The sequence below is a fragment of the Notechis scutatus genome, chromosome 3 (genome assembly GCF_049901735.1).
Source record: "Notechis scutatus isolate UNSWTSFEM ecotype Mainland chromosome 3, rNotScu1.2, whole genome shotgun sequence".
NCBI lineage: Eukaryota > Metazoa > Chordata > Lepidosauria > Squamata > Elapidae > Notechis > Notechis scutatus.
Window position 1 is genome coordinate 201,175,097 of NC_142011.1, and position 22,548 is coordinate 201,197,644.

The 22,548-nt window shown below is 42.8% G+C and overlaps 1 protein-coding gene across 1 annotated transcript in view; it reads right to left on the reverse strand.

The window, feature by feature from the left end:
• Positions 1-10,129, reverse strand: part of ZFAT (zinc finger and AT-hook domain containing) — a 131,557-nt gene extending 121,428 nt beyond the window's left edge. The window contains exon 1 of the mRNA XM_087962218.1: positions 9,782-10,129. Within this exon, the coding sequence (XP_087818344.1) occupies positions 9,782-9,800 (19 nt within the window). The 5' untranslated portion in view covers positions 9,801-10,129. The remainder of the gene's footprint in view (positions 1-9,781) is intronic.
• Positions 10,130-22,548: the final 12,419 nt, after the last annotated feature.

The following is a 22,548-nucleotide window of genomic DNA, read 5'->3' on the forward strand; positions in this document are numbered from 1 at the left end:
TGCTAGCTCCATTCAGTTGCCTTGACTCCACCCCGCAAGGGATGATAGGGTGGTTAAATGATGATGGCGATACAGGTAGTCCTTGACTTATGGCCACAACTGAGCTCAGAATTCTGGTTGCAAAGTTGTGACGGCACTCAGTTTTATAATGAGTTTTACACCAGCTTACTGAATAGGCGATTTTTGCCAGAAAATGCTCCCAAAAGTCACAAAATGTAATAACAGGAGTATACTACAACCGGTCATAAATGCAAGCTGGTTGCTGCCAAGCAAACATGGAAGGTGATACAGTCTTATGACCATTATTGCTGGACTCAATTATTCCACTAATTGAATAAATAGGAATGCAGGTAGTGGTTGACCTACTATCATAATTGAGGCTGGCAATTAGGGCCATAAATTGAGGACTGCCACAAAGAAGAGGGGGTTAATTTATTTTCCAAAGCACCAGAAGGCAGGACAAGAAACAATGGATGGAAACTCATCAAAGAGAGAAGCAACCTAGAACTAAGGAGAAATTTCCTAACAGTGAGGACAATTAACCAGCGGAACAGCTGGTCTCCAGAAGTTGTGGATGCTCCAACACTGGGCAGCCTGAAATGGTATACGGTTTCCTGTTTTAGCAGGGGGTTGGACTAGAAGACCTCCAAGGTCCCTTTCAGCTGTATTCTGATTGATTAGAACAGGGGCCTTCAAACTTGACAGCTTTAAGACTTGTGGACTTCAACTCCCAGAATTCCTCCTCCAGTCATGTTAGCTCAGGAATTCTGGGAGCTGAAGTCCACAAGTCTTAAACTTGCCAAGTGTGAAGACCCTTGGATTGGAAGAATGAAACAACACAGTTTGCCTGCTAGACATTTTGATTTTAAAGATTGTAATGATGAGTAAACAAGCAGAAGAAAACCAAAAGGAAATTCAGTTTCAGTGCATGAGTGAAGTCAAGACATCACCTGTCAAAACTAGATTATTATTATTGTTTACTTGTTATCCCACGGAAGTGTATCCCATCTTCAGTCTATTTAGTGCCCTGCCTCTAAATTCCAAAAGAAAAAAGAAAAGCCAGAACACTTTACAGATTTGCTGCAAGGATGAACAGTAACTAAAAAGTGAAATCTTGCTACACACTGCATAAATAATCATTGCTGCTACTAATAAAGTTGCTGCCGATCTCTCTAGCATCCTAATAAATATGTGAACTGTAAGGGATAAATCCGCTGATAATTAGGCTGGGAACCTACAGGACAATAACTGAAAGAGCCAATGAAAGGTAAAGAATCAAATAAGCAGTATTCCAAATTAAGCATGAATGGAATTGATGAGGAGGCTGCGGGTAATTAATTAGGAGGGAAGTCAACAGAGCAATTAACTAGACAAAGAATTAAATATGCAGAGGATCCAAGAAGCTGTTAATCAATTAAGTATACAGACATGCTAAGGAGACATAGAACCGGTGAAATATTTCGCCTGGCTGTACACAATCTTCTTATAGCCTACAAACATACGGCCTTATTTACAATTCCAGACAACTTCCTTACGACATGAAAGCTTGGGGAAAACAAATCGAATTATTTGCTATCTCTATCTCTGTATTATTGTAATGTTTTCTCTACTAGAGCCACAACCTGAGGGAAACTTGTTAGAGAAGAAGCAGAGTGTCACTCGCTTCTGTGTAAAGATGGACACAGTTGCCCTGTTCACCTCATACAGAGTAATAGAATAACAGAGTTGGAAGGGACCTTGGAGGTCCTCTAGTCCAACCTCCTGTTCAAGCAGAGACTCTACATTATTCCAGATAAAGGGCTGTCCAGTCTCTTTTTGAAAACTTCCAGTGTTGGAGTACCCACAACTTCTGAAGGCAAGCTGTTCCACTGGTTAATTGTTCTGTTAGGAAGTTTCTCCTTAATTCCAGGTTGTTACTTCTCTGCCCTCTGGTGCTTTGGAAAATAAATTTACAGCCACTCTTTTGTGGCAGCCCCTCAAATATTGGAACACTGCTACCTCAGGGAAGCTGTAGCCACCGAACCAAGATTAATATCAGATTAATTTCACAATGACTACTGAAACAATAAAGATAATTACACTAATAAAAATTATTGGTAAAAAAAAGACAAACTGTTGATAAGAAAGACCCCAAAAAAAAAGTCTGGGTACTGGATGTGGCAGTACCCGGAGAAAGCACAAGACAAGAGAAAATAACAATATACACAGACTTGCAAATAGAAATAGAACAACTGTGGCAAAAGAAAGCAAAGGTAGTATCAATAGTAATAGTCTTTTCAGGAAAAATAGGGCTGTATCCAAGTCCTTGATTAATGTGCAATTGTTAAGAAAGAAATAAACCCAGGTGGGAAAGGAAGAGATACAGGATATATTAAGGGTGTCTCGCCATTTTTCACATCTATCAAATGCATTTTTTCACATCTATCAAATGTATTTTTTTCACATCTATCAAATGTGTGTTACCCTCTTTACAAAGACTTGACCATCTCCTTGATAAAATGCTTTTTTTTTTTGCTTTGCTCTGGGACTTTTGAATTCAAACAGAGAAGCATCTGCCACATAACACACCACACTTAACAACTGTCAATAAGATTCTGGACGTGACAGTACCTGGAGACGGCAGAAGAGAAGAGAGAGAACTGGAGAAGCTAACAAAATACAAATACCTACAAATAGAAATAGAATGACTGTGGAAAAAGCAAGCAAGGGCAGTACCAAAAGTAACAGGTGCATTTGGTGCAATCCCAAAACAACTGGAGCACCTCTTGAACATCATCAGCATTGACAAATTTGCCAACAGTCAATTGCAAAAGGCAACTTTACTTGGAATAGCCTTAAATCCTGTGATCATACTTCTAACACCATCATGCATCCATATCTGCCTATTCCAGGTCCTTCTTTGGGAAAGACTCAATAGGTGGACAAAAGTGCCAAATCCAGCCAAAACATCTGGCTGACTGTGTGACAAAAAAAAAAAAAGTAAAAGAAAATAACATATGTCCTACTTTGGGAGAGATTCTAAAAGTGGATATATGTGAAATACCACTCACGCATCATCACAAAATCTCTAGAACCGTAAAGCCTACAAACTTAAAATTTGGCACATATGTTCCTCTTGGCTTCTAGGTGCTCACTAAGAACGGATTTTTCGAAATGACCATCAGAGCATTAGTATTTTGTATGTTAGTATTAACACGCTCTGATGCTAAAGAGTTTTACTCCCTCTCCCCACCTGAAAAGAAATCTGTGCCAAATGCAAAACACAAGCAGAGGAGCTTCAGTTTCAGAGCAGCAAGCAGCTTTAGTACAGAACAGTTGAGCTAAGCCACACCCAGGCTCCTTGCTGTCTCCTTCTTGCTCACACAGCAAATACTCTTTCAGTTTCCAAACAGCCCTCAACTCTCTCACACACTGATAGGATGCTAGCCAGATGAATACCGATGGATGCTGGTAGGTAGAGGCATAATTTTCCCCCCTTATTTTCCTCCCCAAATCTAAGCCCAACCACATAGTTTCATAGCAAAGCACGGCTATCCAGCTTTGACAAAATGTTCATCTTCGGTTGCAAAAGGAGTGGATTCAAATTTTATTTACTACCAGTTCTGTGGGCGTGGCTTGGTGGACCTGGCAGGGGAAGGATACCGCAAAATCTCCAGTCAGAGGTGGTATTTTCCGGTTCTCCAAACTAATGAAAATTTCCACTACTGGTTCTCCAGAACTGGTCAGAACCTGCTGAATGCCACCTCTGAAGAGGACACACTGATTGGATCTGTACATATACTACGCTGATACATTACAACAGGGGTCCCCAACCACCGGTCATTACAACATCGCAGGTTCTTGGGAACAACGTGATGAATATGAAGGCCATCACCAGCTAAAGAACGGTCAGCTGGGACTTCACAACGTTGTGAACCTATTACAATAATGTGACCGTCCTGTTTTTGATAGCCTTTGATAACCTTCTAAAGTAGAAAGTAGCCATTCTTACTCCAAACTGATAGACCGGAAAAGTTGGGGATTTTGCAGGATCAGGCCAAAGATCTACCCAGTCTAGTGTATTGTATCATATAGTGGCGATCCAAGGGCATCTGGGCAGTAGACTATTCACAAGCAGGATATGAATTGACAACCTTCTTTCATTGTGGCTCCCTAGGACACAGTTTAGTCGCTAAGGTATTTCGTTAGAAGATGGGAGACGGTGAGTTCTAGTTCCGTCTCAGGCATGAAAGCCAACTGGGTGATTTTGGGGTCAATCACCAAGAATCTGTGAGTTCTAGTTTCATTTTAGGCACGAAAGCCGTCTGATTGACTTTGGACCAGTCACCCTGAGTCTGTGAATTCTAGTTTCGTCTTAGGCGTGAAAAATGGGTAACTATGGGCCAATCCCCAGGAAACCATGAGTTCTAGCCCCACCTTAGCTGTGAAAGCCAGCTAGGTGATTTTAGGCCAATGATTTCCCCATGCTGGCTGGGGGATTCTGGGAGTTGAAGTCCATCCCTTTCCCATGTTTGAGAAACACTGTTCTAATGCAATGCTTAGGATCCCAGGCAAGACCCTTCATTTTTGGCCTTAAGGGCAGCTATTTTTTCAGCCTTGTCTCCATCAAACCCAAGAGAACGATGCACAAATCCTGTCTGACAAGTGTCCCATTTCCGCTTTGCTAAGCAGGCAGTAGCCTTCATTCCTTAAAGCTGCCTGTGCTACATGCAGTTTCCTAATTCAGGAAAGATACCAGTGTTAAAAGTGTTTCTTTGTGCTTTCTTTTCTTCAATAAATTGATACGAGATTTATTTTGGCATGTATGAATGCAGTATTAGGACAGTGAGTTCTTTGGGTTTGTTTTTTTCTTCTTCTTCCATTCAGTGAAGTCCAATTTTCAGGGTGATAAGTCCCTTGGCAAGTCCCACCCACCCACCTACCCACCGCTCCAAGTGGTTTGCCATTGCTATCTTCCTAGGGCTGAGAAAAAATGATTGGCTCAAGGTCACTCAGCTGGCTTTGTGTCCAAGGCGCGGGAGTTATAACTCCCGGACTCCCAGTTTCTAGCCCAACCACTACACCAAACTACATACTTTATTACTGCAGCCATTGGTAGAATTAACACAAGGATCATCTTTTTTTAAAAAAAATGCACTTAACCCTGAAATTTCTGGAATATTGCAAACTTATTTCAAGCATAATTCCTTATCATCTATTTTACCCCCTGACAAAAGAGTTTAAAACAGTCTAGCTGGTTAAACAGTCTTGATTTTTTAAACTGAAATCTCTTCAGAATGTTAACAGCGGCCTCTAGTGGCCACTGCATTAGAAAACTCCACTGCAACAACAAAAACGTTTCAAAAAGAAACAAAGTGGAAATGCTAACCTGGAACAGTGCTTTTCAACTTTGGCACTGTTAACTTTTAAGAGGTCTGGAGTTCAACTCCCAGAATTCTCATGCTGGCTGGGAAATTCTGGGAGTTGAAATCAGGATCTGTTGGAGTTAGTAAAGTGGAGAAAAACCACAGACCTAGACTAGCTTGGGAAAATGGAAGGAAAGGAAGAAAGGGGTATTTTTTTTTATTTCCAGAAGCTCTGAAAAGTGTCCTACAATAACTTTGGTGGGTTCTGATAATAGGAATTATGAGGAGAAGAAGAAAGCAAGGGATGCACATTCAAAGCAGGTATTTTTCTGGTTCTATCCAAATGGCATTTAATGGGCCGGCTTCCTTAAGCTGTCAGAGCAGAGAGATTAAAGTATGTCATAACTCAAATCTCTCAATTTTTAGCCAATGTATAGTCTGTGGGATGTTTCCAGGTACGTTGCCCACCAGGTGGCACAAAGTGATATGTTGGGACCATGGGATCTACAGGTAATGAGTTTCAAGAGGATTAAACCAGTCAAATGGAGCTCAGTGTAATTTACCTGACTTCTTCTTCTTCTTCTTCTTTTTCTTCAGCGTTTGTCTCGCGCTCTGGCGAGGTCCGCTAATGTCCTTGAGTACTGCTTCCACGCCTCTCTGTCTGCCACGTATGTCGGGTCTGCCTTCGCGGTCTCTAGATCGGCCTTGATCGTGTCCATCCAGCGTTGCTTAGGTCTACCACGCGGTCTCGCTCCTCCGACAATCACCTTCATCGTAGATTTGATGATGGATTCTTCCTTGGCGCGACTCACATGGCCGAACCATCTTAGCCGGGACTGCCTCATGACCGTGGGGATGGGCACGACGTTGAACCGTCTGCGCACTTCTTCATTCCTGACGCGATCGAGTAGGGTGAGGCCTACCGACCATCGGAGCATTCGCATCTCCATTGCCTGGAGTCTGCTTTCGACTTCTTTGGTCGTCGGCCAGCACTCTGCGCCGTATATGGCCACGGGCGCACCACAGAGTTATAGATTTTCGCCTTCAGGCGCACGGCATCTTCTTGTCACAGAGGGCGCCCGTGACGGACTTCCATTTGCCCCACGCTGCGTTGATCCTGGCTGCCACCTCAGTTTGTAGTAGGCCTTCTTCCCCAAGAGTAGTTCCCAGGTACTTGAAGGTGGAGGCGCGCGTAGCTCCTGCCCGTTCACGTGGATGGAGCCTGTCGTTTCGTTGTCAGTGGTCAGGTATTCGGACTTCTTTAGGTTCAACCGGAGCCCGAACTGCTCAAGGCGGTCGTGCCACTGTTGGACTAGGTGCTCGAGTTCAGCCTTGCGCAGGTTGGCCAGGAACACATCATCGGCGTAGAGCAGCGTCCATGGGGCGGGCGTGTGCAGGTCGTGTGTAATTGTGTCCATCACCAGAATGAACAGCAGTGGTGAGAGAGCAGAGCCCTGGTGTACGCCCGACGGTGATATTGAACTCCTCTGATATCCCAGCTGCCGCTTTTACACGGCTTTTGTGACATCTGTATAGGAGTTGGACCCATTGTACGAGTAGCTCGGGCACGCCGTGATCTCGCAGTGCGTACCAGATGAGATCGTGCGGGACTCGGTCGAAGGCCTTTTCCAAGTCCAAGAAGGCGGTGTGGAGCGGGATTTTCTTCTCTCTGTGAGCCTCCATCAGCATCCGCACACCGAAGATGGCATCGGTGGTGCCGCAGTTCTTGATGAATCCGCCTGGTTGACGCTGATGTCGACGATGTCCCGAATGCGCTTATCGAGGACGTTGTCAAGATCTTCATAGTGTGTGACAGTAACCTGACCGGTCTGTAGTTGGAGCAGTCCGCTGGGCTGCCCTTTCCTTCCAGATCGGAACAGTGGTGCTGCGGTACCAGTCGTGTGGCACTATTCCGTGGATATTTACCCGTGGTAATTTACCTGACTGTAGAGTTGGAAGGGACCTTGGAGGTCTTCTAGTCCAGCTCTCTGCTTAGGCAGGAAACCCTATACCATTCGAGACAAATGGTTGTCCAATCTCTTCTTAAAAACTTCCAGTGTTGGAGCATTCACAACTTCTGGAGGCAATTGATCTGATTAATTGTTCTAACTATCAGGAAATTTCTCCTTAGCTCTAGGTTGCTTCTCTCCTTGATTAGTTTCCACCCATTGCTTCTTGACTTCAGGTGTTTTGGACAATAGATTGACTGCCCTCTTCTTTATGGCAACCCCTGAGATATTGGAAGACTGCTCTCATGTCACCTGCTAGTCCTTCTTTTCACTGAACTAGATATACCCAATTCCAGCAATTGTTCTTCATATGTTTTAGTCTCCAGTCCCCTAATATAGCACTCCTGTCTTAGGTGTTTGAGAGGGTGTTTGTTTGATATAATCTTATAAGCCAAGGGTCTTCAAACTTGGCAAGCTTAAGACTTGTGGACTTCAACTCGCAGATTTCCTGAGCTAACATGACTGGAAGAGGAATTCTGGGAGTTGAAGTCCACAAATCTTAAAGCTGTCAAGTTTGAAGCCGCCTGTTATAAGCCATCAAGAGTCACTTGTTTGAGTTGGATGAGTAAGATAAATAAATATTCAGACAAGACACAGGCAGCAGGATAAATAAAAGATAGGAAAATGTGAGGAAATTTTAAAAAATCATATTAATTTCCAATTTATATAATGGTTCAGAAGATGAGAAGAGTTGGAATGGACCTTGGAGGTCTTCTAGTCCAATCTGGGACAACTTGCTAGGGGACAAGAGTTATACATTTTGAAAAAAATGGTGAAACAGAATCATTAAGGGAACAAAATGAAATGTGAATGGCAAAAATGAGCTAACATGACTGGAGGAGGAATTCTGGGAGTTGAAGTCCACAATTCTTAAACTTGCCAAGTTTGAAGACCCCTGCTCTAAAGCTCTAGAAAGAAAGACAAGAAGCAATGGGTGGAAACTAATCAAGGAGAGAAGCAACCTAGAATTAAGGAGACATTTCCTGATGAGTGAAAAACAATCAGTGGAACAACTTGCCTCCAGAAGTTGTGAATGCTCCAACACTGGAAGTTTTTAAGAAGAGATTGGACAAAATATCTGAAATGAGGAGGGGGTCAATCTATTTTTTAAAGCACCTGTAGGCCAGACAAGGAATAATGGATGGAAACTGAACAAGGAGAGATTTAACCTGGAAATAAGGAGAAACCTTCTGACAGTGAGAACAACCAACCAATGGAACAGAAGTTGCCTTCAGAAGTTGTGGGAGGGCCATTACTTGAGACTTTCAAGAAGGACTGCCATTTGTCAGAAATGGTGTAGGGTCTCCCGGTTGGACTAGATGACCTATAGGGTGCCTTCCAACAGATTATCTGTTATCTGTTAAATAGTATAGTAAATAGAATAGAATAGGATTAGAATAGAATTAGAATTAGAATAGAATTAGAATTAGAATAGAATTAGAATTGAATTAGAATAGAATTAGAATAGAATAGAATTCTTTATTGGCCAAGTGTGGTTGGACACACAAGGAATTTATCTTGGTGCAAATACTCTCAGTGTACATAAAAGAAAAGATACATTCGTCAAGAATGTATAGTATACTATACTATACTTTTTTATTTAAGATTACAGATTAATAGAGTTGGAAGGGACCTTGTAAGTCATCTAGTCCAATCGCCCAATCTTTTGCTTCTCATTCAAGGAGCTTCTTCAGCTCTGACATTATATGCATATATATACTATGTCTGAAATAGTGTAGAATCTCTTGCTTGGGGGGGGAGGTTGGACTAGAAGACCTCCAAGGTCCCTTCCAACACTGATGTTCTAACTATACCAGGGAGGGAGGGAGGGAAGGAAGGAGGCATCCTGCAGTCCAGGTGAGCCTCAGGACTTCAAGCCCCAGCATGCCACGCGATGGACTTCAACTCCCGACAATCCGCGCGCCACAAAAAAAGGAGGGGGGAGGAATCCCCTTCGCTGCGCTCGTCGCCCGCTAAATAAGGACACCAGAGAAAGGGAGGCGGATTTAAATCACGTATCTGCGTGTCGTCTGGCTTTGAGGGGAGGGCATGGGACGTCTGCAGGGCTGGACATATTCCTGAATATGGACTAAGGAGGCTGGGAATGATGGGCACGGGAGTCCCAAGTGTTATTTTTTTTTTGAACTGAGGAAAAATAGTTTTTTTTTTCCCCCTCCCAAAGAGGTCTGGGCAAGAAGCGCACTAGAGGGGGAGGAGGGAGGGATATGGATACTTCCGGTTCCCCTTCGACGCCAGCGTCTAATCTGCCCGCCACTCAACAACTTGCCCCGCACGGTCGACGGAGAACCGGAAGTGCGTGGCGGATCCACCAAAATCCGCACGGGATCCCTCCGCCGCGTGCCTTCTTTCCCCCCTTCGGTTCTGGCGCGGACGGGGCCCGAGCCGCCCCTCCCCCCCCCAACTCACCGGCCGAAGGAGACTCCATGGCAGCCCGGGATTGCGGATTTTAAAAAAAAAGATCCCGGTATTTCTTTTTGAATTGCGAGAAAGAGAAGGGGAAAAAAAAAAGGAAGACTGGCGCACTTCCGTCCCTTCGAGAAAGCGCCGTCCGCCGATGCGCCTTTCCTGAGTCCCTGGAAGGGCGGGAAAGAGCCTTTAAAAAAAGAAAGGGGGAGAAAAAAAGCCGGCCCCGACCTCTATAAATATTAATTGCGGCCGCTCTGGAATGGCGGCGGGAGAAGCTGCCGGACGGGGATTATGGCGAATCTGCGGCGACCGACATGGCGACGGGCTTGCGCTTCCTCGAGTGACGTCAGAGTCGCGCGCGGAGGGGGAGCGGGAAGGGAGGAGTTGTCCCCTTTATCTAGCGTCATTGGGCGGAGCCAGTTCTTCCTTCCCCGTGCGCCTGCGCGGCTACGCCACCTAGTGGCTGCTGGAAAGTTTCAAAGCAGCCGGAGGGAAACCCAAAAGGTACTTTTTTTTTTTTTTCCAGGAGGCAACTGGACTTTTCTTTTCTTTTGAAGACGTTTCGCTTCTCATCCAAGGAGCTTCTTCAGCTCTGACAGGATAGTGGAGGAATGGAAGGATTTACAGGCTTTCAGCCCGAGGGAAGTTGCGCTCAATCTACGGATTGGGATCCCCAAACCTCTGAATGCTGAACGTGACTCTTGGAATACATGTATGGGCATAGGAAGGGTGTAGAGGCCACAACAGGTGGCAGCAGCTAGTTGACCATGTTTCCCAAAAGAACCAAGTCCCAAAGCTTGGATGGGGGACCACCAGGAGACCCAAAGGTTGTGTGATAAGCAGAAATTCCCAGGAATCTGTCAAGCCAACTTTCTTAATGCCAAGAAAACTGCATGGAAGAGTCTCTGTAGTTACCAGGAGCCAAACTCTCTTTGAATGGGCTGTAGTTTTAATCAAAACAACAACTATATGTTGTTGTATATAGTGGATTTTCACCTTTCTGTACTGTCAAAAAAAACCGCCCACGTTCAAATGTTCAGCAAGCTTTCAGAAGCTGAGTTGCCTTGGAAATGTTTATGTAGAAACAGCATGTAGTATACTCATTTATTAAATTTATATGCAGATCATGGTTCATTTTATGTATGTCCTTGTGGGGCACCAGGAGTCGAGTTGAACTCTGTGCTTTTCAATGAAAAAGCTCAAAGCAACTTGAAATCTGAATGGCATTCTCCAGAATATATAGGCTAATAAAGGAAAACTACAGAATGATAAGATGAATAGTTTACAACAGTTTACGACAGAATCACATGGAACAACTTCTCTCCTTAAGCTGCAAATCTGGACATGCCAATCCCAGCACAAAGGTGTTTCAGTGCAAGACTGAAGGGCTTTTTGTACATGATGGGTGTCTAACCTTTTGGCTTGCCTGAGCAGCATATGAAATATAGTTAATGTATATAAATAACAAACTTCCTTTATTTTTAAAATATTCTTATTTTAAACTTTACTTTTATTGCAAGCTAGGCCTCCATGTGGTCCGCAGGCTGCGGATTGGATATGCCTGATCTATGTGATTAGAAATTCTGCCTTAAGGAACAAAAAGTTTTCAGAACAGTTTTAGATATAAACAGGATACAAATAAAGGAAAATAAATTTAAGGCTCCTCTAAACTGAGGTTCAAATGACTAGGTTCAAGGTTCAAATTATTGAGCCTCTTAAATTTACTTGAGACACAAATAAGGAGCAATACAGAATTTGTACATCAACAACATAACCCAATTCTGAATAGCACTGTGATCTGGTTGAGAGTTGTTTTTTTTAATCCTTCCTCTAGAGCAGTGTTTTTCAAACTTGGCAACTTTTAAGATGAGTAGATTTCAATGCCCAGGATTCTCCAGCTGGGCACTGAAGTCCATACATCTTTAAAGTTGCCAAGTTTGAAAAACATTAAGAGTTTGGCCATTTTTTTTTTATTTTTTTTTTGCAAGTTCATGAATTTTCCAATAAAAGCTTACAGCTGGAAGTTAGCTTAACATACTTTGCAACATGTGGGCTTCACTGAGACCAGACTATAGAGACACTGAGGATTCTGATTTCTGCTGACCAAAAGTCTTTGGCCTGCAAGACAAGCAGTTCTCATATTTAACGGGAAATTCCCTGCTCAGAAAAAGCTACTCAAAACAAAACCAAAAAACCCCCAAATTCAAAGCGAAAACAAGAATTTGGAGCAGTGTTTCTCAACCTTGGCCACTTTAAGAGGTCTGGATTTCAACTCCTAGAATTGGGGAATGGCTGGCCGGGGAATTCTTGGGAGTTGAAGACCAGACCTCTTAAAATGGTCAAAGTTGAAAAACAGTGGTTTAGACCAGAGCAAGCAATCATTGAAAGAGGTTTTGATAGCACAGCATCAATACCTCACTGCAAATCAACGTGATTTCTCCCTTGCTAAGGATAATAAATTCATACACTATTTAGCTGTTGTGACTGTGTTGAGAAACCACAGTACCAAACAGATGGCTGCTGATGAAAGAGAGGTGCTTAAATTGTGAATCCTCCCAAATCAGCTATTCCTTGCACAGAATGGTCGTGCCATGAAACATTTTGCCCCTCCCTCGGTATTTACTAGCGTGTAGGCTGTTATAATATTGTTGAAAGCAGGCCAGTGATGTTAAAAACCTTTCTTCCACCAACAAATCCCATCTCTTAGCACATTAGGATTGTCTGTCCAACACCCCAGATTCAGGATGCAGAGTTCAAGGATGGCTCCTTAAGATGCTAGAGCCAACCCCAGGCTGTAATTAACTTCCGTAGGCCGGCTCTTAATACACGGAATTAGGCATCTGTGCTCGGACAAATGGACATCACCAGGAACTGTTTTCACAAAGACCAACGTGGCTTTTTCAGCAGTTTTTCAAGACTGGCATCCTTTGTGCATGCAAGCGAGTATACACACATACACACACAATCACACACCAATGGTTGATTCTAGACATTACTAATTAACCTTCACTATTTCTTCCTCTCTGGTGACCTATTTTGTCCTCAGTTTCAGCTTCCACTGTCTCTAGGTTTTATCATGAGCCAGTGTTCTTTTAAAGAATCTAAGCCAGGGGTCTTCAAACTTGATAACTTTTAAGACTTGTGGACTTCAACTCCCAGCATTCCTCCTCCAGTCATGTTAGCTCAGGAATTCTGTTGAAGTCCACAAGTCTTAAACTTGCCAAGTTTGAAGACCCTTGATCTAAGCATTCTGCTTGCCAGTAAGCATGAAGACCTTCAGTTCATCAACAGTCACAGAAATATCTGAAAAATACAGCTTGAAGTTTAATACCTCAAAAACCAAGATCATGGTCGTCCACAAACAACCCATTAATTTACCACCAATAACTTTGGAAGGAATACCATTAGAAAAAGTTGGATCATGTACCTCAGTTCTAATTTACGTGAAAGCTGGACTATGACCACTGAAGTAAAGGCAAGGATAGAGAAAGCTCCAACAGCATTCTTCAAAATGAAAAAGGTCTTCTGCAGTCACAACATAAGCCTAAGATTGAAAATCAGGCTTGTCAGATGCTACATCTTTTCTATCCTTCTCTATGGAGTGGAGAGTTGGTCTCTGACAGAAAGCCACTTGAAGAGACTAGAAGTATTTGAAACGTGGATTTACAGGCGGCTCTTATGTATAAGCTGGGTTGACAAAATCAGAAATGAGGAGGTGATAAGCCACCTGGGAAAGCCAAGGGAAATCATCAAAACCATAAAAAAGCAAAAGTTAGAATATTTCGGACATCTTATGAGACACCCGGAAAAATATGGCATACTTAAACATCCAAGGAAAGACTGAAGGCAAACAAGATCCAGGTAGAAGAACAACATCATGGCTTCAAAATCTAAGGGACTGATTCGTACAAATCTCAACAGCACTTTTTTCATGCGGCTGTTGATAAAAATAGGATCGTCAACATGATCGCCAACGTCCAATGACGGATATGGCACAAGAAGAAGCATGTTGTTGAGATATAACTTACCTATAGAGATCTACCTGGGTTTTTCTCCAGCCTCCCAGACTTTGCATATTACAGGCACTCAGTACAGGCACTCCAAGGAAAGTCTGCTTTTAATAGGCAGATCTACAGAGCTTCTATGAAACACCTCCAACCAGAACGGATGCCACCTCCATTCCCAGGGCACAAAGTCTCTCTTCTTTGTAACTCCACTTTGACACAGCAGGATCCACCATCAGAAACTGTCTGGAGCCACCTCAAAGTCATGTTCTCCTTAAACTTGCTTTGCCGACCAAGCTACCACACTGGATTAATGCACAACACTATATTTGCCAAAGTCAAGCGGAAGGCTTTATCTTTTAAGATAAAGTCAACTCAGTGGGAGAGAGTATATTTTACAGGAATCTCAACTGGAGGAGCATGATTTCAAACCATTTTCTATACCCATCCCGTTGACTGTGAAACAATATACTATTTTGGGACACAAAGATTAGCAGCTTGCAAATATGCACTCCACACGAGAGCAGATAACTGATGAATCAGTGTGCTCATGTTGCTAGCACATAGTATGCGGATAGTCATGCATGTGGCCAGTGATTACTAATTCAATCCTCAGTTAATCATCATTTATCACCATCGATTTCTATATGAAAAGGGTTCAGCCAAACATTTAAAAGGGTTATGGACAATTTATTCTACTCAGGAAGCCTCAAAGGGAACAAACTGACCAGTGTCCTATGTCGATGGCAAGAATTGCCCGCACATTACTCAACAATTGTTCTGAACACAGGTTTGTACTGATTGACTATTAAGCTTTAGTCACGCTTCTCTCCCTACCCCCTTCATTTGAGCCCTTTTGAGAATAAAGGCTACACCCCATCTTTGAAGAAATTGGAAAAGCAGCAACTTAATACTGGAAGACCTTGATGTTTTCACTATCAACATTCCTGATTGTGTGGATAAGGGCTACCCCATTCTGGTATGCAACGATCCATGCAGTCAGTTAGCATAGCAAAGTATGGAGATTTTTGTACCAGTATCTGAAATATGTTTGAATGAGTGGTGCGATAGCCTAAAGATGGAGCTCTCACCTCACAATCGGAAGGCTGCAAGTTTCAATCCTAGATGGCGACAGATATTTCTCTCTCTGGGCGCAAAGAGAATATATCTGCTGCAAACACCACATTGGTGACAGGAAGGGCATTTGGCCGTAAACACTCAGCTCCATTCAGCTGCGCAGACTCCACACCGATGCAAGAGATTATGGGGTCATTAAAAGACAAAAAAAGAAATCTGAAATGTATTTGAATATTAACCAACAGCCCAATTTTTTTATCTCTTGACTGCCATCTAGCAGCCATTTGGATTGTTGCAATCCAGCTATAGTAACCCTATGGTTACTTTCTGCACCTCTAGTGAATACTATCTGTATTCAATACTATTTTTTTCTGAGACTTGTGCCAGTGAGACTTGGAGGGCATCAGCAAGAGACATGATGTCTTCCAATTAAGATGCCTTTGCCGAATCCTAAAGATTCACTATTTTGACTGTTTCTAACGAAGAAGTGCTCCAAAAGAGTTTCTCCTGCGAACTACATAACAGTCGCACGCAGAAGATTCCAGCTGGCTGGTCATATTCTCCGATGGAAAACAATTGAATCCCCAAGATGGCGGTGAGATGGACCTCACTGATGCCAAACGGCCAAGAGGACGTTCTCAAAATATGTGGCGAGGGATGTTCACAGAAGACCTAAAGACTCTAAACATGACGTGGGAAGTGTCTATGGAGATTCCCAATCATCCAGGTCATGGTTGCCCCAAAGGTGGTTTTTCAAGAGGCAACTGGATTTCCTTTGTTTTTCCTTGAAGATGTTTGGCTTCTCATCCAAGAAACTTCTTCATTTCTGACAGAAATGTCAGGTGAGAAGCGAAACGTCTTCAAGGAAAGACAAGACGCTGAAGTATTCATCCAAGAGATCCCTTGCTGCCTGGTACGCTACATAGCATGAGAGGATCTAATGCTAATGCTAAAACTGTTCTGAGCTGGAATGTTTGAAGGCCTACATAACACATTCTGAGTTGATCCATAGAATCAAAATGGCTGCTTTTACCAGGCCAGAGATATCACTTCTGTAGTTGGTTTCCCTCATTTAAATGGAATGGAATCAAACAGATGGCTGTTCTCCCTTGTCCCCAACATGAGCTACTCAGCAAGGCCTGTCTTTCCAAATCAGTTGAAGTAAACTTCCATCCCCCAGCCATTTCATGGGATAAAAGCTGAGTGTAGGATGTTTACATGAACTAACAAAATGAAATTTGATGTAGACAAAAGTGAAGTCTTACACTTAGGCAAGAAAAAACAAAAGTACACAGACTGGAAGAAATCAGGTTTAATAGCAGTGACTGTGAGAGGGATCTTGGAGTCTTAGTGGACAGCCAATTAAATGAGCCGTTAATGTGCAGTGGCAGCCAAAAAAGCCAATGCTATCCTTAGCAATCCTAAGTTGCATTAACAGAGGGATACAATCAAGAAGGTCATGAAAGGGGTGTCACGTGACCTTAGGACACAGCAACAGTCGTTAAGTATGAACCAGTTGCCAAGCATCTGAATTTTGATCACATGATCATGGAGATGCTGCAAAGGTTGTAATTGAAAAATGGCCGCAAGTCACATTTTTCAGTGCCATTGAGAATTTGAACAGTCACTGGTTGCGCTCTTGTAAGTCGAGGATGTTTAAAGCAACAAATACTTTTGTGATGACCCGGGGCACGGCAAAAAGGCAACACAGTCAGATAATCAGTAGGAGTCCCTTTATTAGCTCTAACTTTGCCCCTAATGTCCTGGTTATCTTCAGGCTGGAGAAAAACTCTCCCAGGAACAGCCTGTGGCTGCAGAAATGTGGTCAAGTCCAAAATGTGGTAAAAAAAAACTGTAACTATAAGTCCAATCAAGGCAAAATGAGGTAATTAGTCTGGCAGGGCAACAGAAGGAATTCCAGAGGTGAAGACACGGCAATAACTCAACATGGTCAGGAAGATGCCAGGAACACAGATAACTAAAGTCAACATAAGATAAACTCACATTTGCTCCCAGCAGCTGCCGCACTCAGCATGTGTCAACTCTCATTCCCAGGTGTGGCTAATGAAGGGAATCAGGGCCCTTTCCTCCCCCGTAAGCCACGCAACCCATGTTGCTCTCTCCTTCATTCCTCCCTGCGTGCCCTAGGAAGAAGAGGGGGTGGGCCTGAGTCTTCCTCTGAACTCCCTCCCTTGTTCTACCTCTTCCCTGCTCTGTCCAGCCAGACTTTGCCCTTCCCCAGTTTCCTCTACAGCCAACAGAGCCACACTCCCACTCCGTCAGCTGTTCGTCTTCCTCCTCAGATTCGAACTCCGACAGGGTCATGACGTACTTCTGCAAATAGCGGGGCAAAAATGGGTTCTGTACTTTTTTCTTCCTTTAATTATTTATTAGGTTTTTTTAACGCCGAAGAACATATTTAAAAAACAACATCACAGCAAGAACAAAGGAATAGTAATTGAACTCAGCCACTAAATAAAACAAGTAGGTTTCTGTAAACCAAAGATTTAGTAGAGCTAACAGAAGCATGAGGATAAGCCAAGACATGATTAACTCGGTGGGTCTTTCCTTGGGCTACTCGGAGTCTCCAAAGTACCCAAAGATGAGCTATAACTTTAATAATGAATAATATTAATGATATTTTGTCCTTCCAACTAAACGAGGATAATGATAACGGTATTTAAGTAAGGCTCTGTTGGAGCTGCCCCAAAATATTAACCTTTTGAATTTATATCAAATCTGATTTGCAATTGGTCATCACCAGTTCTTCCAAATTTGGATTTCAGATGCACTTGATTGCACCTTTCTGCAACTAGAACATTTTGCCTTTGGACAAACGTGCACAGGGCTCGTTATTTATTTGTTCCGTTTATTATCTCCCTTTCGCTGTGAGCCAACGACAGTTGCCACTTTCTATTTTTCTCTGTTTCCCCTACTACGAAAACTTGATGGGGTTAAGCTGAGATGAGATGCACCGATTTGAGAGAGATGTCCTTTCAGTCTGCTCTTGACAGTAACACAGCTGACTAAAGCCAACTTATAAAAGAGTTGGCAGCCTGCAAGTGTGACAACATAAAACAAATGGAGGAAAACATAGGACACACCCCAACATTCAAGAGCATAGAGTGTGGGTTACAGATGCCAGAGAGGCACCTTGAAATGTTTCTTCTTTTATGTCTCATCATCCTTAACCGTTCCGTTCTCAACGGAATGCCAAGACACTTAAATGAATGTATGAATGCGTGTGGGTGAATATTTCTCAAGCTGTCCAAAATTGTAGTCTTAAGAAGCAGAAATGCTGAAGAGCCCCTATTTGAGAAAATAAACAAACAGCACCGCTCAGTCCGAGAGGGAACATATTAAAGCAAAAAATCATGGAAAAAAAAAGAGGAAAAGAAACAAATGGACAGACCTTAAGAGGAATCTCGGGCTCAAGTCTAGTAGCATTGCAGTGAGCTTTGGCTGCCCATCATGACCAATGGCCTAACTCTACACAGGTAGTCCTCCACTTATGACAACAATTGAGCCCCAAAATTTCCACTGCTAAGTGAGATGTCTGTCAAGCAGGTTCTGCTCAATTTTATCATCTTTCTGGACAGGGGCGTTAAGTGAATTACGGCAACTGTTAGGTCAGTAAGGTGGTTGTTAAGTGAATCTGGCTTCCCCATTGACTTTGCTTGTCAGGAGGTCGCAAAAGGAGATCGCATGACCCCCTGGGACACTGCAACTGTCACGAGTCAATTGCCAAGCATCCAAATTTTGATCACTTGACGCTGCGACCGCCGTAAACATGACAGTTGCCGAGCATCTGAATTTTCATCACGTGACGCTGCAAGGGGATGGTGCAATGGTCGTAAGCTTGAAAAACGCTTGTAAGTCACTATTTCCAGTGCTGTTGTAAACTTGGAACGGTCACTAAACGAACTGTCTTAAGTTGAGAACTACCTGTGTGTGTGTTAACATTTACTGATATTGGGAATCAGGGAAAAATGGATTGATCACTCATGAACTTGTCCAGAAAAACTGACATGCCTTTTAAGGCAGGGTTAAGGGAACGGTGGCCCCTTTATGACTTGTGGAGTTCAACTCCCAGAATCTCTGAGCCAGCCATGCTGGCTGGTCAAAAGGGCCCAGCAGAGATTATACTACCTGAGACTTCTCAGAAAAACAACTGAATGAAGAACTGCTGGTGACCTTCTACCGCTGCACTATAGACAGCATTTTAACTTACTGCACCTCTGTATGGTTTGCCAATTGCACAGTGGCAGATAGGAAAGCACTCCAGAGGGTTAATGTCATTGACCAGAGGATCATTGGTTGCCCTCTCCCCTCTTTGGAAGAGCTTTAGAGCTCCCGCTGCCTTAAGAAAGTTCAAAAGATTTTCAAAGATCCATCTCATCCTGGGAACCCTTTTTTTGAACTATTACCATCTGGCAGACGGTACAGAACATTAAAAACAAGCACAAATAGGCTGAAAAACAGCTTCTATCCCAGGGCAGTAGCTCTTTTGAATTCTACTGTATCGTGCAATATGAATGCAATAGCAGGGGTTTTCAATTCAATGTATAGAATGTGAAGGATGTGTGTTTTGTTTATTTTCATAGTCATAATGTACACTGAAGATGGTATTTAATTTCATTGTATGAGGTGCAATGACAACAAACTAAAATAAATTAAACTGGGAATTGAAGTCCACAAGTCATAAAAGGGGCTATCGTCCCCCACCTCTGTTTTAAGGTCAACTGGAGGCTTTTATCATCCATACTGTCAGGATTCCGGCAGCTGCCCTAATTAAATCATGAGCCTCGAGCCAAGCTTGAAAAACTTCAAAGGATTTGCCAGATACATTTTTTTTCCTCCTCCTCTCAACCAAAAGCCTTTGTTATGGGTCCTAGAGGCAGCAGCCCAGTACCTGCCAGCTTTAAAAACAAAGCCTCTTGATGATGGATCTTTCCCTTTCCAGTGTTGTCTATGAGTAGCCGGCGGCAGCAAACATCGGACTGAAAGCTACATTTTCCAGCTTCCAGTCGGGGATGTTTACAACAACAGACTACAATTTCTTTGGAGTGCAGGGGAGGTCCATCTGGAAAAAGAGAAAATTAAAGGTGGGTGAAAAACATAATTTCAAGGTCTCCTTCAGCTCACATACTGATAACAGTATAGCAATAGCACCTAAATTCATATATAGCCCATAGGGCTTTACAGCACTCTCTGAAGTGGTTTACAAAATAAGCATATTGCCCCCAAAATTCTGAGTCCTCGTTTTATCGACCTCTGAAGGATGGAAGGCTAAGTCAACCCTGAGCCAGTCAGGATCGAACTGCTGGCAGTCAGAGTCAGCCACAATCGAACTGCTGTATAACACAACTACCCTATGCGAGGGAAGCATAAATGGTTGGTACAGGCAGTCCTCTGCGTATGGCCACAACTGAGCCCAACATTTCTGTCGCTAAGTGAGACAGCTATTAAGCGAATTTTGCCCCATCTGACAATTTTTCTTGCAACAGTTGTTAAGTGAATCGCTGCAGCGGTTCAGTTGGTTGTTAAGTGAATCTGGCTTCTCCACTGACTTATCAAAAGGTGATTCTAGGATACTGCAACTGTCATAAATAAGTCAGTTGCCAAGTGCCTGAATTTTGATTATGTGACCATGGAAATGCTGCGGTGGTCGTAAGTGTGAAAAACGGGTGTTACCCTAAAAGAGGACCTGACCTGGGGTGCCCACATGGCAGCACTGGTCAAAAGGACCCAGCAGAGATTATACTACCTGAGGCTTCTCAGAAAACAACAACTGAATGAAAAACTGCTGGTGACCTTCTACCGCTGCACCATAGAGAGTATCTTAACTTACTGTACCTCTGTATGGTTTGCCAATTGCACAGGGGCAGATAGGACAGCACTCCAGAGGGTTAATGTCATTGCCCAGAGGATCATTGGTTGCCCTCTCCCCTCTTTGGAAGAGCTTTATAACTCCCGCTGCCTTAAGAAAGTTCAAAACATTTTCAAAGATCCATCTTATCCTGGGAACCCTTTTTTTGAACTATTACCATCTGGCAGACGGTACAGAATAATAAAAACAAGGACAAATAGGCTGAAAAAGAGCTTCTATCCCAGGGCAGTAGCTCTTTTGAATTCTGCTGTATAATGCAGTGTTGGTGTGGTGTCGGGGGTTTTCGGTTCAGTGTGTGAAGGGTGAAGGATGTGTGTTTGTGTTTATTTTCATGGTCATGATGTGCACTGATGTTGGTGTTTGATTTCGTTGTATGAGGTGCAATGACAATAAAGTAAACTAAGTGTGAAAAACTAAGTCCTAAGTCACTTTTTTTTCAGTGCAGTTGTAACTTTAAACGTTCATTAAATGAACTGCTGCCGTACGTTTAAAGCAGAAGACATTTTTCTGAACAGTGAAAAAAATGGGTACGGCGCCTTTTTTCTTCCTTGAAATATTTATTACTTATTTAATGCTAAAGAACATATTTAAACAGTTCGTTAAATGAACTGTTGTAAGTCGAGGACTACCTATATGGAATTTATGGAAGTGGTTGTTATTGATATGATATTGAACGCACCACTCAATTTATGGTCTTGGTTGAGGGACATGATATTTAACTAGGGAAATTTTATATATCCAAAGACTCTTAAGAGCAACTTAGAACATTTTAAAGGCAGGTGTGTTCCCCGTGGGAGATGGGAAGGAACTGGGTCACTAAGACTTTGGACTGGTTAAATAAGATCTTCGTTACTCCAAAAGTTTCCAAAGTTAAAGTGATTTTTTTATGGTGCACATTGAATCAAGAGTATGTTATTACCTCAGACATAAAAGACAAATAACAGCAAATAATATGTCCAAGAAAAAATAATCCAGCATTTTCTGGAAAGCTTTTATCAGGATTATCTGATCACAAATACCTGAATCCTGCAATTTGTCTCCATATGGTGACCGGAGCCCATCTGGTATTGGTCTGTATTGGTTTTTTATGGTGTTATATTGTGACCAGCCTGGAGTCGGATTTGGAAGATGCCTAAATTGAATTAAATAAATACATTTCAATAAGTCGCCATCACTTTATTGAGCCAGTTAAGTACAGTGCAAAACCTATATGGAAAAGAGGCGGAACTCATATCAGATGTATTAATTTTCAAGATCATCTTTAAAAAAAAACCAGAAGGTTAAGCAGGTGATGCATCTCCATTAACACGATGGCTTATTAACAAATGCAAGAAAAATAATATTTTAAAAACTCGAATCAAACTTATGGAACAGAACCCATTATTTGTCCTTGCCTAAATAATAAAGCACGGTGGTTTATTTAAATAAAGATTTTAGTCATTGAGTATAGACCAGGGGTGTCAAACTCAAGGCCCAGGGACTGGTTCCGGCCTGTGGGTGTCAGGATTCCGGCACGTAACCCCAGTTAAATCATGAGTCTCAAGCCAAACTTCCAAAACTTCAAAAGGATTTATGGGAGTTACAAGGTCCGGCACTGCCTGGGTGTAGTCAACTCTGAGATACATCATTCATTGTCACCCTTGACCCTGATTTTCCCCCACCTCCTGGGTGTATCATAATTCATATTCTCCAATGGGACACATCCATAGCCAAGAGTCATCGATCATGCTCTCCAGTTAGAATTTTGTGCAGCAAAAAACTTCGGTCACCTAGTTACTATCTTTGAAAACATTTAC